The sequence below is a fragment of the Notamacropus eugenii genome, chromosome 3 (assembly GCF_028372415.1).
Source record: "Notamacropus eugenii isolate mMacEug1 chromosome 3, mMacEug1.pri_v2, whole genome shotgun sequence".
NCBI lineage: Eukaryota > Metazoa > Chordata > Mammalia > Diprotodontia > Macropodidae > Notamacropus > Notamacropus eugenii.
The window spans coordinates 20,016,512-20,041,038 of record NC_092874.1 but is presented as its reverse complement, the minus strand read 5'-3'; the positions used below and the strand labels follow the sequence as shown (position 1 = coordinate 20,041,038).

Here is a 24,527-nt window from a genome sequence, read left to right as displayed (position 1 = left end):
TGGCCACAGCCAAAGAATTTATCTCCCAGTAGCCAGCCTACTAGGAATGAGCCTCTCTGTGCTTAGCCCTCCCAAAGAAGACAGCCCCACCTATAGTAGAGTTTGTGGTCTAGAGCCATAGCCTTCCAGAACTTAGATCCCATGACACGTGGGAGCACAGGTTCTGTATGAGGTAGGAAGTGAGTTCAGGCTGCTGTGATTCACTGACAAGGCATGCTTCTCTTTCACAGCTCCCTGATCAAATATTAGCGACAGTGTCGAGATTGGAGCAGCTCCCGTTTTCCTTTATTCCATTCCTCCCAATTAAACAAAGGCCATTTTGACTCTCCTTTGCCTTCCACCCTTGGAGTCAACTTCTGGTTACTGGGAGAGGGCGGTAACCTTCCTAGCTATTTAAATATTAATGGCCTCCATTAAAAAGACCTTGAGGTTTGTAGAGTGAAGACTGAAAAATACAGGTCCTGGTGAGTGTCTGTTTTTTCCCCTCAGGAAAATCCACTTACTGAAACAGTTCCTCCTCGAATCTCTTACATGACAGACATTTTTCATCTAAAGCTCTTTGTCTGGAGGTGGGTTCTCTTCTTTCCTTGAAAAACTCACTTCTCTAGTCAAGCATTAGGTTAACAAGTTCCATATCATTTAATATGAATTATATAAATATAAATTATACAAATTTATATGTTATATAATATATGTATACATATACATATATATACATATACACACACACACTTGTTTGTATTAAATACAGGAAATTATATTATGCTAGCCATAAGAGAAATGCTTGTGGCAATGAGATATTCCATCAAATTACAATTATGAACTTTTATCTTATTGGGGAAATGGAGCTGAAAGACATTTTCACTTGTTTAAATGAAGCCAGTGTTTTTATATTCTGTTAAAGGAATGATGTGAGAAGTGTGGGGGTTCATTGGTTTTTACGCATTTTTGCATTTTCATGTCATTTAATGATTTGACATTTAAAGGACTGTGCGATGGAAAGGGGGCTGGTCATTAGCATAATTGCATATTCCTTTTTCCGTCCTGGCATCTGAGGTTCTGTGGTCTGCCCAGCTTCCTGGGCAGTGTGAGCCAGACAGGACCTCAGAGATGATGGAGCCCAGCCCCTCCTTTGCAGAGATGAGTTTCCTGAGGCCCAGAGAGTGAATGTCTGAAAGATACTGAAAGGCCTCTGCTTCTCCCTTCCCCTTCCTTGGGTTCATGAATGTGGTTTGGTTTTAAAATCCATGTGTGTAGATTATATTTCCAGTCCAAGTCAATGTGTGGTTTTCAAGTTTGGAAGGCAATGTGGAAGTGTGGATGGGGCATTGGTGTTCAAATCCCATCGCAGACACATTCTGTTGGTATGACCCTGGGCAAGGTGTCTTCTTTGTGCCTGTTTCTTCCTCTGTAAAATGAAGAGGGTTGGACTCAGGGGCCCCTAGGGTACTTTCCTGCTCTATGAATTGATGACTAGGAGCATGGGACAATATATGCCTTCAAGAAACTTGTGTTCTATTGAGGAGATACAACACATGATGAGTGCATACGTGATCATTTGAGGAGGAAGTAGAGTGCCTGGACCACCATGGAGATTGGGAATAGAGAAAAAGAACAAGACAGTCCTTGCTCTAGAGAGCTCCCCTTCTAATAGGGGAGATACCTCAAAGAGATCTTAGCTGCAAAGCCAATGGAAAGGCCCCCGGGGTCCTTAGAGCACAACCTCAAAGCATGGGACTTCCATGTCATTTCTACTGATAAAATCCTTTCAGATTCTGATGTTGGGCCAAGGACTCTGTGGCTGCAGTGCCTGGTTGTGTCTCTGTGGGATGGAGGGAGGGTGGGATGGCTTCTCAAGATCATGGTTGTTGTGGCTGAACTGGGAGCAAGACCATCAGAGTGGGAAGAGAAAGGGGACTGCCACTGGTGGGGTGCTTGGGCTTACTTGTCCAAATTAGAAGTAGGTGTTGGCAATGGCGCTCTAGCTGGGCTCCTCCACAGTGACTGCTCCCCTCAGTGATGGTCCCGGGGCTGGGCTAGGTGTAGCACCAGTGATCTGGGAGGCACCTGAGACTCACGGGCTCAGAGTTCTGGGCCATCTCTTTCTGGGTTGGAGGAGAGATGGTAGTAAAAGTGATGGTGCTGGTTTTGACTCACCTAATACATACTACCTCCTGTCTGTCCATCATGGAAAGTGAGATTGTGTCATGTAGATCTGTGTACTACCCATAGGTGCCAGAATCTAGATTCTTCACCATGTGCTCTGACTTTAAATTCTTTGGATTTTCTACTGTGCCAGGTAAGGAGGATTAGAAGCGTTTTATTTGTTCACAGAAGACAGTACTGGAGGCAGTGGGTAGAATTTTCAATGAGTTGAATTTTGGTTTGATGCAAGGAAAAACCTTCCTAAACATGAGGGAGGGCCTTCTAGGAGTGAAATGAGCTGCAAGTGGATTTTTCCATCAAGTTCGGTGACTTTTGGGGGGAATTCTTAGTCAGGCAGAGTAGACTAACTGGGAGGCTTCTAGCTCAGACATTTGATGATTTCATGATGCTGGCTCTGTCTTGGCTTCCTAATTATAAGCGTTAATGGTGTGGGGATTCATGACTGATTCTCCCCAGCACTTGGTATGAGAAGCATTTAGAAATAAACTTAGGACCTGGGTTCAGATTCTGGCTTTGTTCTCTGCTATCTGTCTAATCTTGGGCCAGTTATACAGGGTCTCTGGGTCTCAGGTTTCTCAGGTCTGAAACAAAGGGATTTAACCTGGATGACATCAAAGGTCTCTTTTGATTTAGACGCTTGTGGTCCTACGAGTGAATGTTTCCTTGACCTGAAGTCAGATGTGCCGGATTTAAAACCTGCCTCCAAAGCTTATTAGTGTGAGTCTGTAGATACTGAGACCTTTGGAACATCAGTTTACTCATCCATAAAATGGGGATAATCTTATTTGTGCCACTGGCTGCACAGGGCTCTTGTCATGGAGTGTGTGTGAACCTTGAGCTGTGCTGATAGTGACTGCCCCGTGGACAGTGAGAGTGCTGAGTGATTTTTTGTGACTTTTCCTTCTAGTAGGAGTTATTGGCAAGATGTGGAAGGTGACCATCTTGTTGGTCCTGCTGACCCTGGAGCCCAGTGAAGGCCTTTTCCGCTCCTTGTATGGAAATTTTCACATTTGTACCCCAAGCCACGGAGACCCAGGACGACCACTGTTCCTTACACCTTACATCAAAAGTGGAAAAATTCAGGAAGGTAAGTTCTCCCCACTCCCCTTCCCCAAGTCCCCCTCCCCAATGCTGCCCCTGGATGGGTTCATCCAGTTTGAGTGATTTTTATCAACTCTGGTGCAGTGTGTGTGGAGAAGAACAAAATCTATTTTTGACTCATTAGTTTTCACTCTAGACAAGTCTGGACGGTGAGGTCCTGGTGATGCAGAGACAAAGAGGAAGCAGATCAGCTTGCGCACAGAAAAAGTAAATTGTAAATCAATGCCAAGTAATACAAAGCAATTGGGTTATGAGGTGGTACATGTGGAATCACTGAGGCCTGGCTTCACATCCTACTTCAGGCATATAATCTACATCTGCCTCTATGTCCTCATCTGTGAAATAGGAATCGCAATAGCACTTATTTCTCAGGGTAGTTGTGAGGATCAAATGAGATGGTATCTGTAAAGTGCATTGCAAACCTTAAAACTTTACATAAAAGGAAGCTGTTATTATAACTGTAATTTCGGAGTGAGAAGCTGGATGAGTTATCTATACCCTCTGCTGCTGGAAACTTAGATAGAGACCTTCCCTCCTCTACTGCCTTGCTGGGTGCTCTTGGGCAAATCAGTTCACTTCTCTTGGCCTCAGTTTCCTCACCTTGCTTTCTCATCCTATGACCCCCAGTGAACCCAGGGGTCATCCTGGACTCTTCACCCTCTCCATCCCCCGCATATCCAAGCTGTTGCCAAGACTCAGTGATTTTACCTCTGCCACATCTCCCCAGTGTGCCCCCATATCTCCTCTGATTCAACCCCCACCCTAATACAGACCCTCACCTCACGGCTGGACTGTCACAGTAGCTGCTGGAGTCTGCCTGCCTCACATCTCTCCCCGCTCCGGCCCATCCTCCATTCAGACATCGTGATGATTTTCCTAAAGCCCAGGTGTGACGATATCACTCATCCCTCCGATCAATAACCTCCAGGGCTCCCTGTGGGCTCCAGAATCAAATATAAAATTCTCTGCTTGGTATTCAAAGCCCTTCATCACCTCCTCCTCCCTACCTGCCCCATCTGCTTACATCGTACACTCCCCCACGTAGTCTTGGCTCTAGGGTTATCGACCTCCTTGCCTTCTACCCGAAGCCTTTCCCAGCCCCTCTTCGTTCAGTGCCTGCCCTCTGTTCGTTATTTTCAGTCTATTCTGTAACTCGTTTGTTGTCTCTCCTACTGGAGCGAAAGCTCCTTGAGGTTTTTGTTGTTGTTTACTTGTTTCAGTTATGTCTGACGCTCCATGAGTCCAGCTGGGATTTCCTTGGGAAGATACTGGAGCGATTTGCCATTTCCTTGTCCAGCTCATCACAGATGAGGAAATAGAGGCAAACAGAGTTAAGTGACTTGATCAGGGTCACACAACTAGAAAGTGTCTGAGGCTGGATTTGAATCCAGGACCTCCTGACTTCAGGTCCAAGGTTTATGCACTATGGAGCCCCCAGCTGCCCCGTCATCGTGAGGGTCGGGGTTGTCTTTTGTCCCTTTTTGTATCCCCAGTACTTAGCATAGTGCCTGGCACATAGCAGGTGCTAATTCATGTTTATTGACTAACTGACTGATAGTAAACTCTTCAGATCGATGGAGGTGCCTTTGAGATCATCCAGTCTCTTTCCTCTTACAGATGAACCGAGTTGCTTAAAGTTGGGGTCACTCAGACATAGCTCAGTGGATTTGCTTTGAAGTGCCATCAGGCAGGCAGAAATAAAGGCATACCTTTCATGGTCCTGAATCGTTTTCTTCTGAACTGACATTTTAGGGAAACGCTCTCTGTGTCATTCGGTGATAATGCTCTTTTCAATTTATCTGCTTGTGCAGTCAATAGAAAATCACTGAAATTGATAAGTGTCAAGGCATCATCCCATTTTTAAGCTTTGTGTATAAATACACATTAAATGCACCTAAAAATACCAGCCCAAATTTGCTGACGTCTCCATATGTGAATGTGGGTGTCTTCCAGCTTCTGCCACCAGCTCCCAGACAAAGGTCTTCTGTCACTCAGCAGAAAGAACACATGGACAGTCCTTCAGATACTTGGGTTCAATAATTAATAACAATAATAGCTAGCATTTCTATATTATTTTAAGATTTGCAAAGCACTTTCTACTTCTCTATTATTTCTTTATTATCCCATTGGATCCTCACAGCAGCCGTGGGAAGTGAGGGCTGTTATTACTTTGATTTTACAGATGAAGAAACTGAGGCAAACAGAGGTAAAGGGACTTGCCCAGAGTCACCCAGCTAGTGAGGATCAGAAGCAGAATCAGAACTCAGGTCTTCAGGGACCTCAGAGATCACAGAGTCAGGTGTCAAAATTAAATGGATCTGACAGCGTCAAGATTTGAACTCGCATCCCATGACTCCAAGTCCAATGCTTTTTCTTCCTCTCCCCCTCTGCTTTGAAGCTACTCTCATGTCCCAGTTCAGTCTTCTTCTCCAGTCGTGACATCTGACCTTAGACACTTACTAGCTGTGTAATCGTGGTTAAGTCACTTAACCCTCTTTGCCTCAGTTTCTTCACCTGTAAAATTGAAGTAATAACAGCACTCACTTCCCACAGCTGTTGTGAGGATCCAGTGGGATAATAAAGAAATAATAGAGAAGTAGAAAGTGCTTTGCAAATCTTAAAATGATATAGAAATGCTAGCTGTTATTGCTATTATTAATAATAATGTCTTGTCACTTGGCTTTTTTTTTGCACTCTCCCGTAGCTTACCACTAACACACTGACTTTGCTAAAATGCTGTGTAACCACAATTCCCCTGTTAAGTGGCTCAGTGACGTCCCTGGTGTGCAGATGCTCAGTTGGTGAGATTCAGATAATGAACATAAAGCTGAATCTGACATTGCACCATCCCCATATGGGTGTGCACTGTGTGTAGGAGTGTTAGCTTTTTGGGGAATGGCTCAGACTGGCATTACCATCGTGAACACCCCAAAGAGAAAGAGGATCCTTTGCCTCTTGGCAGGTTGACGAGGGCACCTCCCACATTCCATTCCCACATGGAGTCTTTTCATACCGTCCAAATATTCTCACGTGTCCAAATCTTTCATTCTCCCAGGCTTCACACAAATAATGACACCGGGATCCTTCATGGAATATCTCCAAATGACCCCATTGATGGCAATCACTTCCTACATTCCTCAGCTGCTCCTACTCCCTTAATGGCAGGCAGGACACCTCTACCCCCAATTGGCAAAGCATTCCATTCTCCTGACATTCTCATTCTGTACTTATATTTCCGGACCGCGATGCAAGACTAAATCCATTTATTCACTTTTTCATTCATGTTTTTATTCATTCATTCAATAGACATTTATTTAGCACCTACAGTGTGCTGGGAATACAAAAAAGAATCAAAAGACTGCGCCTGCCCTCAGGGAACTTAGAATCTGAAGATGAAATCCAAGACACTCCACACAGCTCTGTGATCTGGTCATTATTGAACTCCTCCTGCTGACTGGGGGCCTGTAGTCTCTGGTCTCCATCATATCACTTTCATCTACGCTCAAATGCCTCTCTGTGAGATCTGCGAATTTCCATATGCAAATTTCAGATGCACCCTCCACCTGTCTAGTTTTTTTATTTAATCTGATGCTAAAAGTCTCTAAGTTGGGCTCTGAGGCTACCATACTTATGTGCACGAACATCAGTTCTATTCCAAACAAATGGTTGTGCTAACTAGCCAACTCATTTTATTCTTAGGTGATGGGGTATATAACATCAATCGTTTGTGCATAGCCTTGGTGGTGATATAAGACATGCACATAAAGGAATTAGGAACAGAGACCATTTATAATAAAGTATTAAATTGTATACTTCAGTCAGTAAGTTTGGGAGGACTTGAGAGCAACCTGGGCTAAGTAGTAGAGGAAGATCTCTCTCATCTTGGCAGATAGGCGGGGGCTGTAGGGACAGAATGTCATATGTGTTATCAGACACAGTCACCGTATCATTTCTTTTTTGCTTAACTGCTTCTTTGTCACAAAGGACAGTTTGATTCTCTTGGCATGCGGATGGAGATAACTCCACTTTTTCATGGAGTGAAAAAACAAACCAAAAAACAGAATAAAGCTTTTTTTTTCTTAAGGCAGTACAGGAGGATTTCCTGGTGGAAGTTAAGACTCAAACTTCGGTAAGATTTAGATAAGCTCAGAACAGGAGAAGGTCAAAGCTCAAAGGTATAAGGTATAAGGAACAATATATACAAAGGTCCAGATTCAAGAGAGGGAGGGTGTATGCCCTAGAAACCTGACCAAGAGGTGGAAATGTAAAAGGTCATTGGAAGTAATGCTCTGGAATTCTACTGCAGCCTTGTCCCCCCCAGCACTCAGACAACTTCTCAATAGATCAGAGTTTCTAGAATTAACAGTAGCTCAATAAAAGTCTCCAGAGTTTTCTCCTCTATCCCTCTGGCTCTCAGCTTGATGGACACCTCATCAACCTCATCACAGCTCAGAATTATGACATTTAGACTCTAAAACCTAAGGCAGGGTCATTTGGTAAATCATACCACAGTGTCACATTCCACCAACAGAATTTTAAATCCCTCTTCCCAGATCTGGCACATCTGGATATGGAAATGAAATCTTGATAGCATAATTAAAGATAATTTTATTCAATGGCAGCCTGGAAAGTTGAGGAAGATCTTGACAGATGGTCAGTGCCTAACTCCAAATCCCTTTTGTTTATTGAGTGTGTCAGATCTCCAGTCCCACTAAGTCTCAGAGCTGCAGAGGGAGCGAGTTTTAGTTATAGACAAGCTTTCACAGGAAGACAAGTCTTCTTCCCCCTCCTCCCATCCATCCTTCCCCCCTTTCTCCATTTATCAGGCTTAGTTTTTATGTAATTATAATTGTGTGTTAGATTTCTGTGTGGCAGCAGTATTAACTGTGATTACTTGTAGAAACAAAACAAACAGACACGTCCGATTTTCATATATTTACCAACATTGTGACATTTTGGCAAACTCTACAAACTGTTGTAAATGGTCCATTCCATTTTCCTGTTCTGAACCATGGATTTTTGAGTATTGCTCATTGCTATCGACAAAGGCATTCATGCCGTTTAGTAGCTCATAGATCCTATTCCCCATCCCTTTGACTGTACCATAGTCTTTTGGCAGACAGTGGATGGTGGAGCCACTGGTTGGAGTAGTCAGTAAAGTGGGAGGTGATGGGGGTGTACAGTAGCTCTCTCTTCCATATCCACAAATGAATCATGATTCTAAGAGAAGAGATAAACTGGGTCAGTTGGTGTTTGGGTTTGCCACATTACAGTAGCAGAATCTGGGAGGCTGAGCTTCTGGTTTGTAGGACATTAAAGACATAGAAGTTGGAAGGAGGTGGGAGGTCAGGTTCTACTTTCCCAGTATTGCTGTATCTGACAGCATTGTTGGGAGGGAAGTAGGACCCTAAAGCATCATACAGAAGTGTGCATCTCAGAGGTCACTGAGTACAACCCCCTCGTTTTACAAATCAAGAAGCTGCTAGAAGGAGTCAGAGCTCTTCACTCATTCATTCATTGATTCTTTCTTTGATTCAATAAATCATCTGCCTCCAGCATCTGTCTCTCTAGGGCAGCCAGGAGTCAGTCCAGCACTGGAGTCAGGCAGACTCATCATCCTGGGTTCAAATCCAGCTTCAGACACTTACTAGCTTTGAGACCCTAGCCAATTCACTTAACCCTGTTTGCCTCAGTTTCCTCATCTGTCAAATGAGCGAACCACTCCAGGATCTTTGCCAAGAGAACCCTTAGTGGGCTCATGAAGATTTGGACATGACTGAACAACCACCACCTGGCTCTCTGTAAGGGGCTGTTGGGGATACAAAGACAAGTCATCATGTATGGCCCTCCCTCCCTTCCTTCTCCTCTCCCTCTGGAAAGCTTTTGATCTCCTAAGTGAGATAAAACCCTCGCCCAGATGGCTCACATACAAGACAGGAGGTGATCAGTGCCATGAGCAGCACATGGCAAGCTACAGAAATCCAAAGAACAGGAAACATGAGTCACTAGCTTTGATTTCCGGTAAAGGACAACTTACCTGAACAACAGACTAGAATCTGGACTTGACTCTGGGTTGACTCAAGCGACCTTGGCTGTTTTTGGAGTTGCTTCCCAGAATCTAAAGACCTGACCTTGGACCCATTAGCATTAATGTCATTGTCTACTCTGGTGATTTGAAAACCCTGAGGTTTTATTTTTTGTTTGTTTTTTTTTTTTTAAATTTCTCTCCCCCTCTTCTACACCTCCCAAAAAAAAGATCCTGGGGAGATCAGTGACAGGACAGGACCTTACAAGAACACTCAGAGTATCATATTTTAAAAAGTAAATCGTAATTAATAGCTTTTTTCAATGAGCTACATTTCCCACTGCATCCCTCTCCCCTCCCCTTCCCAGAAGACCATTCCTTCTAACAGAAGACAATCAAACCTTTCAGCAAAACTAGCCATTTCTTTGGAAAAGTCAGACTTGATGTGCATCATTCTGTACCCAGAGCTCACTTCCTCAAGGAATCGAGGTGGGAAAGGGGGCTTAAGTCCTTCCTCTTCTCTCTTCTTTGGGGTCATTCTGTTTCCATAGCAAACAGATGACATGGGTCTTGCCCTTCCCCTTGTATCTGCAGCAGTGGTTTTTCCTGCTTCTGCTTCCCTGGTTCATCTAACTTCCTAGACTTCTTCTTATTCATTGTATTTATCATTTCTTACAGTACCATAGTTTTCTATGACTTGTATGGACTGCAGCTGCTTTAGCCCTTCCCTAACTTGTGGGAATATGCTTTGTTTCTACACTTTTGCAACCAGAAAAAGTCCTTATGGCAGCTGCTTTTGTTGTAGCAAAAATAGGGATAGAGAGAGGACCTGTAATGTAATTTCACTGGCGTGGAGAGAAATTAGAACCACAGTAGGTATTTGTGTATTGGAGAATAGTTGATCAATTTGTCATAACAATAGCTAGCACTTGAATAGTGCCTTAAGATTTGTGGAGCACTTTATGTATGTGAACTCATCTGATCCTCACAACCCAGTGTGGTAGGTGCCATTATTGTTGCCAGCTTACAGATGGGGAAACTGAGGCACAGAGGGTTTAAGTGACTTGCTCAGAATCACTCAGCTAGTAAGAGGCTGGATTTGAATTCATATTTCCATGTCTTCTGCTCTATCCACTGTACCACTTAACTGCCTATAAACTCTAGCTGTCATATAAACCTAAAGCTTATAAATGAGGCAGAGAATGATGGCATTTTCTAGTCTCCGTGCTTATTATTATTAACTATTAATTACTTTTAAGATCTAGATTCCTCTTTCCACGTTGTCTTTTTGTATCTTTCTGTGCCATCCTGTTGTGTGACCCTGACTAGTCAATTGATCCGAGCCTGGGTTTGTTTCCCCTTCTGTAAAATGGAGATAATAATGAAAGGATTGTTATGAAGCTTAATGAAGCATTTGCAGGCTTTCCTGCTCTATAATTATCAGTTATTATCATTATGACTATTACGTCTTTGCCTTCCATCACCCTCCCCCAGCCTTTCCTTTTCTTTGGTCTTTACTTGTCAGTCTTCCTTCTTTCCTTTCAGACTAAATAAGTGCTTGGGATGAGTTAAAAACAAAATAATGCGAACGTGTGTGTGTGTGCGTGTTTGAATTTTACTCGACTGTGAAAGATGGGAAGAAGGATCCTCTCTGGGACAAAGGGTCAGGGTCAGTGAGAGGGGCTGGTGAGAAATAACAGTGGCTGACAAACGGGGAGAACACTGGAGTCTTGTCTGCAAGGGGACTATGCCCCACTCATTACAAGACACAGATTGCTGCAGAAACTCTAGGTCCATATGATAGTAAAAAGGAAGAGAGAGTAGGTGGAGGTCCCAGTGGAGGCCCCAATCTCCAATCAAGCACCACCCTCATCCCTCTCCTAATCTGGGGCTCAAATTTTCTTTCAAGGCAAGCAGTTGAGTTTGGTCAGCCCGTTCCCCGGAGTCAACGTGAAGAGTTACTCTGGCTACCTCACCGTGAATGAAACTTATAACAGCAACCTCTTCTTCTGGTTCTTTCCAGCTCAGGTAGGTGGAGGGCCATGCTAAGGTACTACTGAGGCAAAATGTTCCCTTTGGGTGGCAAAATGGATAAGTACTAGATTTCAAGTCAAAGGAACTGAGTTCAAAGCCTGACTCTGACACTTAGGACCTGTGTAACCTTGGGGAAATCATATTATCTCTCTAGGCCTCACTTTCCCCATTTCTGAGATGAAAAGCTTGAGTTAGATAAATTCTCATTCTCTTCAGGATCCAAGGCTATAATCTTATGGGTCCAGGGTTACTCTATAATCCTACTAGGTAGTATAGTGAATAAAGTGTTGATCCTGGAATCAGAAAGACCTGAGTTCAAATTCTCCATCAGATGCTTACTAGCTCTATGACCTTGGGTTAATCAATTCACCCTGTTTGTCTCAGTTTCCTCATTTCTAAGATGAGCTGGAGAAAGAAATGACAAACCATTCCAGGAACTCTACCAAGAAAACCCAACAGGCAGTAATGACATGCTATGATCCATGGGGTCACAAAGAGTCGGACACAACTGACCAACTGAACAACAACAGGCCCTCAATAAACCCTTCTAAGTGCTTCTACACTAAAAACAGTCTCTCAAGACACCCAACTGCAGGGCTGGACAGAGCTTGCTTCTCTTTCTCCAAAGACAGTTTGTAAGCTTGAGGTGACCTGAGCAGAGTGGGAGAAATTAGCAAAGGGTTAAGGCCTGGCAGGGACTCTGGACATTCCACTGGGCACTCATCCCCACCAGTGGTCATAAGGAATCAGCTAGGCTAGGGGCCCTTGTCTCAAGAACACAGATGTCTACACACTGTTTCCCTCGTGGAATTTTTAGAACCACAAGGATATAAGAAAGAGGGAGGCAGGAAGAAGGTAGAAATATTCACCCAAACACTGCTTCAAAGACTCAGAAAGTAAGTCAAAGTATTCCCCTCTCTCAGAAAACAAAACAAAACCCAGCCAACCAAACAAATAGTTCTTTACTCTTTATAAAGAGGGATAGCAAGTAGGATAATGAAGACTTACTTTTATTTGTGGAAGTCTTATGGATTTCTTGTTTGTTTGTTAACTTCACAGTCATTTCCAGGTATATTTGCCCTGCCACCCCACTCCTGACCGCCCCCTCTTCTCTCATCACTACCCATTGAGCCTTGCTTTGTAACACAACACACATTTAAACAAAACCTAGTAGCTCAGAAGCAGTGAGGCACATGGAAAAAGCTGTCCCCTCCCTCTACCCCTAGCCCTCCAGGGAGTTTTGGGTGACCTTGGGAAGGCTGTTTCACTGATCTAGATCTCAGTTTCCTTCTCTGTAAAATGAGGGGGTTGACCTAGCTGACCTTGCAAAATGAAGGGGTTGAATTAGCTGACCTCTAAGGCCCCCTCTACTTCAACATTTGTCATCCTATGATGGAATCTGACTTTCGACTTTCACATCCCTCAACCCCCACCTTTCCAAAGAAAGGAGGGAGGTATATTCCCTCATCTCTTCCTCTAACCAAGATAGGTTGTTATAATGTCATAACAATAAGCATCTGTTTTTTTTAAAGACAAAACTCACCTATGTAAATCTTACTGGTTAAGACCAGAATGGGTAGAGATTGAAGGAGGTAACTACCTGATTGTAGTTAAGAAGACCTGAATTTGAATCTCAGCTCCAATTCTTACCAGGTGTGAGACCTAGGGAACCATAGCTCCTTATTTTTCAACTGTAAGATTAGAAAGGTAATACCTGACCTACCTGCCTTCCAAGGTTGTGATGAAATCAAAGAGCGTAGATAATGGATGCAGTGTTTGGTACATAGTAAGCATTTAATAAATGTCTTAACATTCACTTCATTCATTCATTCATTCATTCATTCATTCATTCATTCATTCATTCATTCATTCATACCCTAGCATGGTCTCCAAATGCCAGCTGCCCTTCCTTTGCTTGGCTCTCTTGATTGGAATGTGAAGCAATAGGTTTCAGTCCTGCTCCCTCTGCTGGTAGCCCATCAAACTTCCCAAGCCAAAGCAATAAGCAATAGTTTCATTTTGTGAACCCCCAGTCAGGCTCCCCTGATGAGTTCAGGTAATTTTGTTCCCTCTTCCAATCCTCTAGGAAGGTCCCAGAGGGGTCCTGTTGAGAAAGCTTCTCATTCCAACTCTAGGGAAACAAGACCTCAGAGCTCAGTTTTGAAAGTGGTAAAAGACTCTTAGAGATAGACAAAAAGTTCCTTGGACAGATGGCTGGAAAGGTCTCTGGATGTCACTTGATGGCAGACCCATTAGACTGTCCCGGGAGAGCCCTGAAAGAAGGAGCCAGACCCCCTCCAGTTGGGATAGATTGTTATGGGTTCCAGCATGCAGACACTATGGGTGAAGGAGATAAAAGGGGGGATTGGATTCCTTGGGACTGAGGGACAATATCTAGGGGAGATGAGGAGGCATCCCTGCGGGTAGGCAGAAATATTGGTGTTTAAGCCCATCACAGAAAGTGCTGTTTTAATAAGAAAGTCTGCTGCTGCTGTTGGGACAGGGGAAGGTAAGGTGTGGGTCAGTCCTGCAGTGGAGAGGACACATGACCCTCAGGAGGGATACTGAGCTTGTGTACTCCAGGCAGACCACAGTTAGTAAGTAGAGCATAAAGAGCCTCCAGCATGTGGAGTCATTGCATATTTTTAATTCAAGGAAGGAATAAATGGGGCTTTGGAATGGGTGAAAGTGTAGTTAGGTCAGATCTGCTAATCTGACTGATGCACACCAGATCTTCAGTAGTCAGATCTGATTACTCCATCTAACTGCTACTACTAAGTAATACTTTTATTACTCAGTTACCGCTTTATTACTTAATCACTACTAAGTAACCGGCTACTACTAATCTAACTACTAATCCTACTGACTGACTAGTAGTCAGTAATCAGATCCAGAGGCTCCCTGCTGAGTCTAGGAGAAAAGCCCTTTCTCCCGAGTAGCCCTGCACTAGCTGGCTACAGTCGCTCATTCTAGGCTCAGACATTCTCTCCCTTGCCAGTCTCTGGGATTCTTCAGCCAGATCGGACTCTCCACTCCAGCCCATAATATACCACATCCTGTCTCCATACACACCAGTTTTCCAAAGGCTATGTAGCAGGGGAGCTGAGTGAACATGTCACGGATTCGTGTTTCTGCTTCATCTCAAGGCCTTTCTTCTGTTTGAAGAGAGGTTTGCTCTGTCTCAGTCTAGTTTTGGGTGTTTTGGCTCAGTCAGATTCAGACACACATGTAAAACAGAAGGATACGCTCACTCACAGTTCAGATAGAGCATCTCCCTGAAAAGCAGTTTGAGACGCAGACAGAGAAGTGTAACTGAGGCCTTAATTACCATTTTAATGGTTTTCCCAGCTTGAGGCTGAGTGGCACAGACATCTTAGAGGTTGGAGTGCCCTCTGTTTATGGCTACATCTTCTCACAGGCAGGGGTGTTCCTCATCTGAGTGGATCTCAGGCAGGTTGGGGCTGCTCTAAAAGGTTGGCCTAAATTTTTAAATTCTATTTAAATTTTCCTAGGCTTGTTTGCTGTGTCAAAATTCCCAGTATTAGGAGAACTTTGGACTTTTTAAAAAACAGTGGCTCCAGAGACTATCATTAAAACTCACTGTGTTTGGGAGAATTTCCATCAGTAAAACATTAGTATCCACTACTAGGTCTATAAAGAGGCAGCTAGGTGGCTCAGTGGATGGAGCACTTGACCTGGAGTCAGGAAGACCTGAGTTCAACTTCACTCATTAGCTGTGTGAACCTGGGCAAGTCACTTAACGTCTGTTTACCTTAATCTACAGGAGAAGGAAATAGCAAAGCACTCCAGTGTCTTTCCCAAGAAAACCCCATGGACAGTCTGGTCCATGGGATCATAGCTGGACACAAATGAGTTCAAAGATATGAGAGAAAGAAAAGAAGTCCTGTATGTACAATAATATCGATAGCAGTTCTTTGCAGAGCAGGAAAAGTAGAAACCACGGCGGTGCCTTCCTATTGGGGTATGACGTATAGAGTTTTGGGGGCGGGAATCAGACGTAGGAAGGAGCCGCATGGTGAAGAACTTTACATTCCAAATAGAGTGTTTTCTATTGGACCCTAAAGGTAGGTGCTGCTGAAGGCGGCATGGAGGTGATGAAGACCTAGACTTTAGAACAACGTTTGGTGTCATCCCAGACCACTACTCTCCTCTCTGACCGGCATTCCCCTTAAACCCTTTAGAATATGAGGCAGGAACTGTCTCACTTTGGTGTTTCCATCCCCAGTGCCCAGCACACAGTGCCCAGCTCATAGTAGGAGCTTAAAAAATACCTTGTAATAAAAAAAAAAAAAGTGAAAAAGAAAAGAAAAGAAAAATGACCTTGGCTGCTGAGTCAAGGACGGATTGAATCTGTATTTGCTGTATTTTCTATAGGTAATGCTATAAATTCTGTTAGGGTTGAAGGAAGCTTTCTCCCTGGGGGCTTCTTACACTGATGAAATCCCACAGACAAAGCAGGAATAAGCCCAGAACAGCTGATCAGATTAGCTACTTGTTCCCTGGCAGGACGTGGAGGGAGTGATTTCTAGGCCATCAGACAGAGGAGGAGAAAGGTGGGAGAAGGGATGCAAGAACCCCGTGGGCTTTGTATGGGAAGGGCCAACTCAGGTGGGAGGCACAGTGCAGACAGGGTCCCCCGTGGCGTAAAAGGGCTAGTCTTTTCTTTTCTCTTCTTTTCTTTTGTTGTGGAAATAAGACTACCTGGTAATGATTTCTTTTGGATTCCTTTAAAAATAGGAGGAAAACTTTTTTTAGAAATGGTGTTCCTAAAACAATTAGTTTTCTAAAGATTGAATAAGAGGAAATAAATACATGAATGGGAAAGTTTTTTAAAAGCACCTACTATGTGCTAAGGGCTGGATTTGGGGCAGGGTGTAGAAAGATAAAAGGGACCCAGCCCTTTGCTCATGGACCTTACATTCTAATGGGGATGACCATAGGTAGAGGGAAGTGGTGGCTGTGGCACTGGACATTTTGGTTTGGGAAGTCTGGGGGATGAGTAGGTGATTAATAAATGCTTATTGACTGACTAATGAATGAAAGGGTAAGGTTTCTCCATCAATACTCATTTGAAGGGTCAATTTGGCACTTCTTGACTTTGGCACTGAGTTTGGTACTCAGACCAAGAAACAGAAAGGATTTGGAAATGCAGCCCAGAATTCCTAGCTGAGTGGCTAAATGTGGGTTCTGCAGGTCCATTTTGGAAGAAAAGTGCTTATATTATAGCAGGAGGAAATCTAGTTAGACATAGGGAACAAATTGCCAACTGAATACATACCAAAAGAGTCTTCTATTAAAGAGGTCATGAAATCTCGTCCTCAGGCAGTTATTACTTATTAATTAAGCAATATTAATTTTAAAAAGACTGACAGCTCGGTTTCTTGGATGGTTTCCGGGCTACCTTCCTACCATGGAGCATTCTAGAGGAGTGTCCTGTTCGTGAGTTGACCACCAGAGGTCACCAGAAGAACTGATTCGGTCCCTGATCCCACCCTGAGCTGAGCCTTGGCCTCCCAGGATTCCACCACCGGGAGCCTCTGCTCTGTAGAATCCCAGGCCTGCCTCGACCCTCTGGTCGTTTCCTGTTATTGCAAGAATCAGCATTTTGTATGAATTTCTAAAATGCCTTTTCCCTTTCTGCAGCCTGATCGTTTTGGCTGCAGTGCCCTCAGCTAGGAGTTGTTGGAAGAGACACCAAGGGTCCTCTAATCTAGCCTGTCACTTTTCAGATGAGGAAACTGAGGTGCAGAAAAATGAAAGTTCTTCCTTAAGGATCAGAATTCAAGCCCAGGGTCTTTGGCTCCAGATTCAGCCCACTTTCCATCATCCACAGGCTCAGTTGTTTTTTTGTTTTTTGTTTTTTTGGTTTGTCTTTGTTTTTAGTTAATAGAACTTAAGATTTTGAGCTAGAAGTCAAGTCAAGGTGATCTAGCCCCCTCATTTTACAGACGAGGAAGGTGAGGATCCCAGCATCCTAGGCTTAGAGCTGGAGATCATCTGTTCAACCTCCTCATTTTACAATTAGGTAAACTGCCACCCACAGGAGGTTAAGATGATTTGTCCATGGATACTGGGTATAAATGAGAGACTGAAGATTTGAACCCAGCACTGATTCCAAATACCTGCTGTGCTGATAAACATACCTCATTCCTTTCTTCCAGCTTCACAGTTAGCATGAGTAACAGTAACTTGATAAACGTCTTTAATGTGGTTTCTCTAATTTTATAACTCTCTAAGTAATTGAGTCGAGGCAGTATGGTACCGTGGAAGGAGATCTGCTTTGGAATCAGAGAATCTGGGTTCAAATGCTGCGTTCCCGATCCTGTGTGTCCTCACCTCCTCATCTGAGATTGCTGAACTAGGGGGTCTCGCAGGCCCCTCCCAGCTTCAGATCTGGATTGGAATAACCATCGCTGGGCAAGCGTTCAGTGTTCGATTGGCATGCTGGCCTAACCTTTATGTAGAGGCCTGTTTTAGAAGGTGCCTTAAGCTTGATCCTCCTTCTGTCTTTGCTAAAAAAGGAAGCGGGAAGAAGGCCTTGTCCTCAGATTGGAATGCGGAAAATGTATTGCCCTAAGAGTGAGTGGGTAATAGCTTCTGAGGGACTCTGTAAACATTACATCAAAAAAAGAGAAAAAAGTCTCCAGGTTTCCTTATCTTGATGTAAATAAGTCTCAGATTATTTAAACAGAGCATGTAAAAATGTATTTTGCCCAGTTGATTTTCTGCCTCTCCTTCTGGCTAAGGGAGCTGTTACCTTAGTGGCTGTTTGGGTTTTCTGTGGTGAAGGCTGCCTCCCCTTCCCTTCAAGGACATGCTTTGGAGCATGCAGGTCAGCTGAGGCTGAACCTTTCCTATTTAAACATCCCAAGAATTCAGCTCCCTGTTTGGAAGTTACATAATAAAGATATGGCGTATTCTCTGGCTTTCTAGTGTGGCCTTTGGGGTCAGGTGGCCTGCAGAATGGTGGCCGAGTTCCATGTTACATTTCTCCAGGTTATGAGATGGAACCACAAAGAAGAGAGGGTCAGTTTTCGTGGAGGGGGAAGGAAATGGGGCATCAGAGAGAGATGGGCATAGGGAGAACCTCAAAGGCAACCTGCCCTACTGGATAGAATCCTGGATTTGGAGTCAGGAAGACCTATATTCGAATATTGCGAGCTAAATGACCCTGGCCAAGGCATAGCTTTAGAGCAGGAAGGGACCTTAGGGAGTTCTTTATAGACAGGGAAACTGAGGTCCAGGGAGGTTGAATGATTTCACGTAGGATTCTGAGATCTAGGACTAGAAGGGACCTTAGAGGCCCTGCTAGTGTTATTTTACAGAGAAGGAACTGAGACCAAAGGAGGACCAGGGACAAGCCCAAGTTTACACAAGTTGTAAGTATCAAAGGTGGAATTTGAACCCAGGTAGTGAGGGCCAGCTCCTCAGCTGGCTGTAAGGTCTCCAGTAGAGTGAATGAATGAATGAATGAATGAATGAATGAATCTTCAGTATGACAGATGAGCTCATACTTCAAGGATCTAGGAATCTTTTAATGTGGTTTCTCCTTCCAACAACATAGACTATAGCTCCTCTTCCCCTTAGTAAGGGGGATCCTCTTAGATAATTGTTGTGGCCAAAGTAATTCCTCTCCCTGAAGCTAATTGGGAATGAGCTTCTGTGAGCTTAGCTAGGCTGGCCTTGAGACAAAGTCCATGTCCAGGTTGGTTTTCAGAGCTTTGCTGTCTTGGTGGGACCATAGATTTTTAGCTGTAAGGACCTCTATCTAGCCTTACTCCCTCACTTTACAGAAGAGGAAACTGAGGATCAGGGAGCTAGAGTGACTTTGCCCATGGTCACACAGGCAGTATTGGCAAAAGCAAGATATGAACCTGGGTCCTCTGGCTTTAGGGGAAGCTAGGTGCCACAGTGGATGGAGCACTGGGCTTAGAGTCGAGAACATCCGAGTTTAAATCTGGCCTTAGATACTTGCTAACTGTGTAACCGTGAGCAAGTCACTTCACCCGTTTGCCTCAATTTTCTCATCTGTAAAATGAGCTGGAGAAGGAAATGACAAATCATTCCCATTTCTCTGCCAAGAAAACCCTAAATGAGATCCTGAAGAGTCAGACATAATTGAAATGATACAACCACCACCACCATCTCTGACTCTAGGGCTAATCCTTTCCCCCAGTGCTACCCTTTGATTCCACTGGAGTAGTCTTTGGGAACCCAGACATCATGTCTTCACCATGCTGAGCAGTATAGGTGCTAGTGAGGGACCTGTAGATAATACATGGGCTATGTAAGGAACATTTAATTCATTGAACATTCTGTCTTATTGTTAACAGAGATAAAGCTTTGTCATCCTCCATTATGAATGTGGTCTGATGGAACAAGGTTGACTTGGGAGATGCAATTAGACGACTTTGGTGGTTTCTTCCAACTCTTAAAATTATATGATTCTTTTATCCACATGATGAGATAGTTCATGTGATCATCTGTCTTTGACTCTCTCATCTACAGGAAAATCCCAGTGATGCCCCAGTTGTGCTCTGGCTCCAAGGGGGACCAGGGGGATCCTCAATGTTTGGACTCTTTGTTGAACATGGGCCTTATGTTGTGAACAAGAACCTTACAGGTAAGCATTGTCCCTCCTCTTTCTTCTGAGTCTCCAGAGGTAGCTCAGTGGGAACACAAAGCCTGGCTTAGCATTTCATGGTTGTAAAAAGAGAGTGTTCCCCAATGGCTCACTCTGTTTGGGGAATTTCTGCCTCTTAAGCTCTGTTCTTTGTTTGCATTTTGAAAAAAAAAAAAAACTCAAGAGGGCAATAATGTTTGCTGCAGTTGTGGAAAGGCAGAAAATTCTGTGGAGGCCGGTGGATCCATCTGGCCATGGAAGAGCAAAAACTTTTGCATAACATTTTAAGGTTTGTGTGGGTCTGGTTACTTATGTGATAGCTTGAGACACCGTTGTGTTTTTAATAGTTCGAGCAAGAGATTTCCCGTGGACTGCGAAATTTTCGATGCTGTACATCGACAACCCGGTGAGTGGTCAACCCTTAAAATGACAAGATTAGGTTCCCCAGGGCTTTTTCTTTCCTTAAAACTCTTTTATTTTTAAATTCTTTTATTTGTAAATTTATTGTCACTAATTTTTTCCCCTTTCATAATGGGCCTGAATCTTCTCCTTCCTTTCCATATTCTTGGATCTCGACCTGAGAGCACTCCCTATGTGGACACTGTGATCGCTGATGCAGAACGGCAACACTTGGGTCACTACCCTTCCTACATCTCATCATCCAGGAGAAGGGGCTCATTCATTTCCAATAAGCTTCCTCCTTGTCGATCTCTCCTAATCAATCAAAAAGCACTTATTAAGCACCTAGTGTGTGCTAGCACAATGTGTCCAATACTGGTGATTCAGAGGCAAAAAGGAAGCAAGTTCTTCCCACCAAGGTGCTTACAGAACACAGAATAGGTGAAACATTAAAATAGAGACTTTTTCTATTCAGAGGAGCGAATAGAAACTGAAGAACCATGTAGAATAGTCATCGAAAGCATGAATTTGGGACTTGAACCCAGCCTTGCCCCAGAGGAGTCCTGTGACCAAGGACCAGGCAGCTCATCCCTTGGGACTTCAGCTGCTGTCTCAGTTACTGGGGAACAGCAACCCTTGTGAGAGGGAGGGTTGTAGAGTGGTTGGTGAGATGGCCACAGAGGCATGGAGGACTAAGTTCACCTTGATGCATCCTGGTTGTGTGACCCTGGACGAGTCACTCCGGCCCCGAGTCCCATTCAAAGGCTGCAAGGGCAAGGAAGGGACCCATCTGTGTGGACACAGAAAGTTCCTTATTGGGAGGAAATCAAGGCCCCAGGGCCAAAATCATGTTTTCAGCCCCGACTTTTTTTTTTTTTTTTGAATATTGAATGATATAAGCAGGTAAAGTCCAGAGAAGTTATAAAAATGCCTTAAGCATCTCTCCCCCTCCCCTCTTCCTCTTCCTCACCTTCCCTCCCCTTCCGATCCCTCTCCTCCTACTTGAAATCTTTGGGCTCCTCTACTCTTTTCAGAGAGACCCCAGTGCTGAAGTGCCTTGAGGTGCTTGTTTCTCAGAATTTATGTTTCCATATTTCCCTTTAGACTGGCACTGGTTTCAGCTTTACTGATGATGCCCGAGGATTTGCAGCCAGTGAAGATGATGTAGCAAGAGACTTATACAGGTACAATCTCCTTCATCCTTGACACTCCCCCCCTTTCTGACTTCTCAGTTCAGGTCAATGTGATGAGCATCTGTTAAGCACCTAATGTGTGCCAGTCATTCTGCTAGGTGGAAATAGTCCCTGCCCTCCAGGGGTTTCCATTCTACTGGAGAGTAGGGAACAATGTGTCCATAAAAATGAAATATAATAGATATAGAAATGCACACACATATAGAATATATGTGTGCATATATGTGTGTCCATATGTATGTATGTATAGACATATACACAAACTTATACACCCAATATCATATATATCCACAATGTACATATACATATATCTATGTGTCTACACATACATACATGTTTATGTGTATCTGCACAGAAGTGGGTGTAAACACACACATACACATATACGTGATTTCCAAGAGGAGCACAAAGGTTTGCTATGAAGAGCAGTTTCACTCTCTTTTTTTTTTTTTTTTTTTTAATTTTTTTATTTTTTTAATGTTTAACAATCACTGCCATACAATTGCGATTTTATCCCTCCCCACCCACCCCCCACTACCTCCCTCCCTCCCCACGACTGCATACAATTCTGTATAGATTCTACATATACTTTCCTATTGAGTATATTTTCACTATAGTCATGCTATGTAGTCAGACTAAGATAAATGAAAGAATCCGTATAACAAATCAGAACATGATACACAAACAGATACACATACACAAACATGATCTGCTACATTATGTGAGTGACTTCCATATTTCTCTCTCTGAGTGTGGAAGGCATTTTGCCTTGAGGTCCACCATTGGGATTTTTTTTTTTTTCAGAAGTTCTTGTGTTATTACAAAAATCTAAGTCTACCAGAAAAAGCTCTCACACACTGTGGTTGTTGCTGTGCATAAAGTTCTCCTGGTTCTGCTCCTTTCACTCAGCATCAGGTCATATAAGTCCTTCCAGGCCTCTCTGAAGTCTTCTTGTTCATCATTTCTTATGGCACAATAGTACTCCATTACATTCATATACCATAATTTATTCAGCCATTCCCCAATTGATGGGCATCCCCTTGACTTCCAGTTTTTGGCAACTACATAGAGTGCTGCTATAAATATTTTTGTACATGTGGGACCCTTTCCCATTTTTATGATCTCTTGGGGATATAGTCCTAGTAGCGATATTGCTGGGTCAAAGGGTATGCACATTTTTGTAGCCCTTTGGGCATAGTTCCAAATTGCTCTCCAGAATGGTTGGATGCGCTCACAGCTCCACCAACAATGAATTAATGTTCCAACTCTCCCACATCCTCTCCAGCATTTATCATTTTCTTGTTCTGTCATGTTTGCCAATCTTATAGGTGTGATGTGGTACCTCAGAGTTGTTTTGATTTGCATCTCTCTAACCAATAGTGATTTAGAGCATTTTTTCATATGATTATAGATAGCTTTAATTTCTTCCTCTGAAAATTGCCTGTTCATATCCTTTGACCATTTATCAATTGGGGAATGACTTGTATGATTATACATTTGGGTCAGTTCTCTATATATTCTAGAAATGAGGCCTTTATCCCCGAGCTTAGCTGTAAAAATTTTTTCCCAATTTACTACATCCCTCCGGATTTTGGTTGCATTGGGTTTGGTTGTGCAAAAACTTCTCAGTTTAATGTACTCAAAGTTATCCATTTTGCATTTCATAATGCATTCTATCTCTCCTTTAGTAAAGAATTCTTCCCTTCTCCATAGATCTGATAAATACACTATTCCTTGCTTCTCCAGTTTATTCATGGTATCAATCTTTATACCTAAATCATGTACCCATTTGGACTTTATTCTTGTGTACGGTGTCAGGTATGGGTCTATGCCTAATTTCCGCCACACTGTTATCCAGTTTTCCCAGCAATTTTTGTCAAACAATGAGTTCTTATCCCAGAAGCTGGGGTCCTTGGGTTTATCAAACAGAAGGTTGCTATATTCCTTGCCTACTGCATCTTGAGTGCCAAGTCTATTCCACTTGTCTACCTCTCTGTTTCTTAGCCAATACCAAGTGGTTTTGATAATTGCTGCTTTATAGTAGAGTTTGAGGTCTGGTAGCGCTAGGCCACCTTCCCAAGCATTTCTTTTCATTAGTCCCTTTGATATTCTGGACCTTTTGTTTTTCCAAATGAATTTTGATATTATTTTATCCAGCTCTAGAAAGTAATTGTCTGATAGTTTAATTGGTATGGCACTAAATAAGTATATTAATTTGGGTAGAATTGTCATTTTTATTATATTAGCACGGCCTACCCATGAGCAACTAATGTTTTTCCACTTACTTAAATCTGACTTTATTTGTGCAAAAAGTGTCTTGTAATTGTGTTCATATAGTCCCTGGGTTTGTTTTGGCAGGTAGACTCCTAAGTATTTTATACTGTCTACCCTAACTTTAAATGGGATTTCTCTTTCTATCTCTTGCTGTTGAACTTTGTTGCTAATATATAGGAATGCAGAGGATTTGTGTGGGTTTATTTTGTACCCTGCAACTTTGCCAAAGTTGTTTATTAATTCAAGTAATTTTTTACTTGAATCTCTGGGATTCTCTAGGTAAATCATCATATCATCTGCAAAGAGTGATAACTTAGTTTCTTCTTTGGCTATTCTAATTCCTTGAATATCTTTATCTTGTCTAATTGCTACAGCTAACATTTCTAGTACCATATTGAATAATAGTGGTGATAATGGACAACCTTGTTTCACCCCTGATCTTATTGGGAATGCATCTAGCTTATCCCCATTGCATATAATGCTTGCTGAAGGTTTTAGATAGATACTGCTTATTATTTTATGGAAAGTTCCCTTTATTCCTACGTTCTCCAATGTTTTTGGTAGGAATGGATGTTGTATTTTGTGAAAAGCTTTTTCTGCATCTATTGAGATAATCATGTGGTTTTTGTTAGCTTTGTTGTTGATGTGATCGATAATGCTAATAGTTTTCCTAATATTGAACCAGCCCTGT

At 43.0% G+C, this 24,527-nt stretch overlaps 1 protein-coding gene across 4 annotated transcripts in view; it reads left to right on the top strand.

The window, feature by feature from the left end:
- The window catches only part of CPVL (carboxypeptidase vitellogenic like), a 124,203-nt gene that overhangs the window by 11,349 nt on the left and 88,327 nt on the right, over positions 1-24,527 (top strand). For 3 of the 4 annotated variants that reach the window (XM_072651031.1, XM_072651029.1, XM_072651030.1), the window contains exons 2-6: positions 3,074-3,253; positions 11,202-11,320; positions 19,856-19,970; positions 20,318-20,376; positions 21,474-21,553. In XM_072651031.1, the coding sequence (XP_072507132.1) occupies positions 3,091-3,253; positions 11,202-11,320; positions 19,856-19,970; positions 20,318-20,376; positions 21,474-21,553 (536 nt within the window). In that variant the 5' untranslated portion in view covers positions 3,074-3,090. The remainder of the gene's footprint in view (positions 1-3,073; positions 3,254-11,201; positions 11,321-19,855; positions 19,971-20,317; positions 20,377-21,473; positions 21,554-24,527) is intronic. The other variant, XM_072651028.1, reaches the window with a different exon arrangement.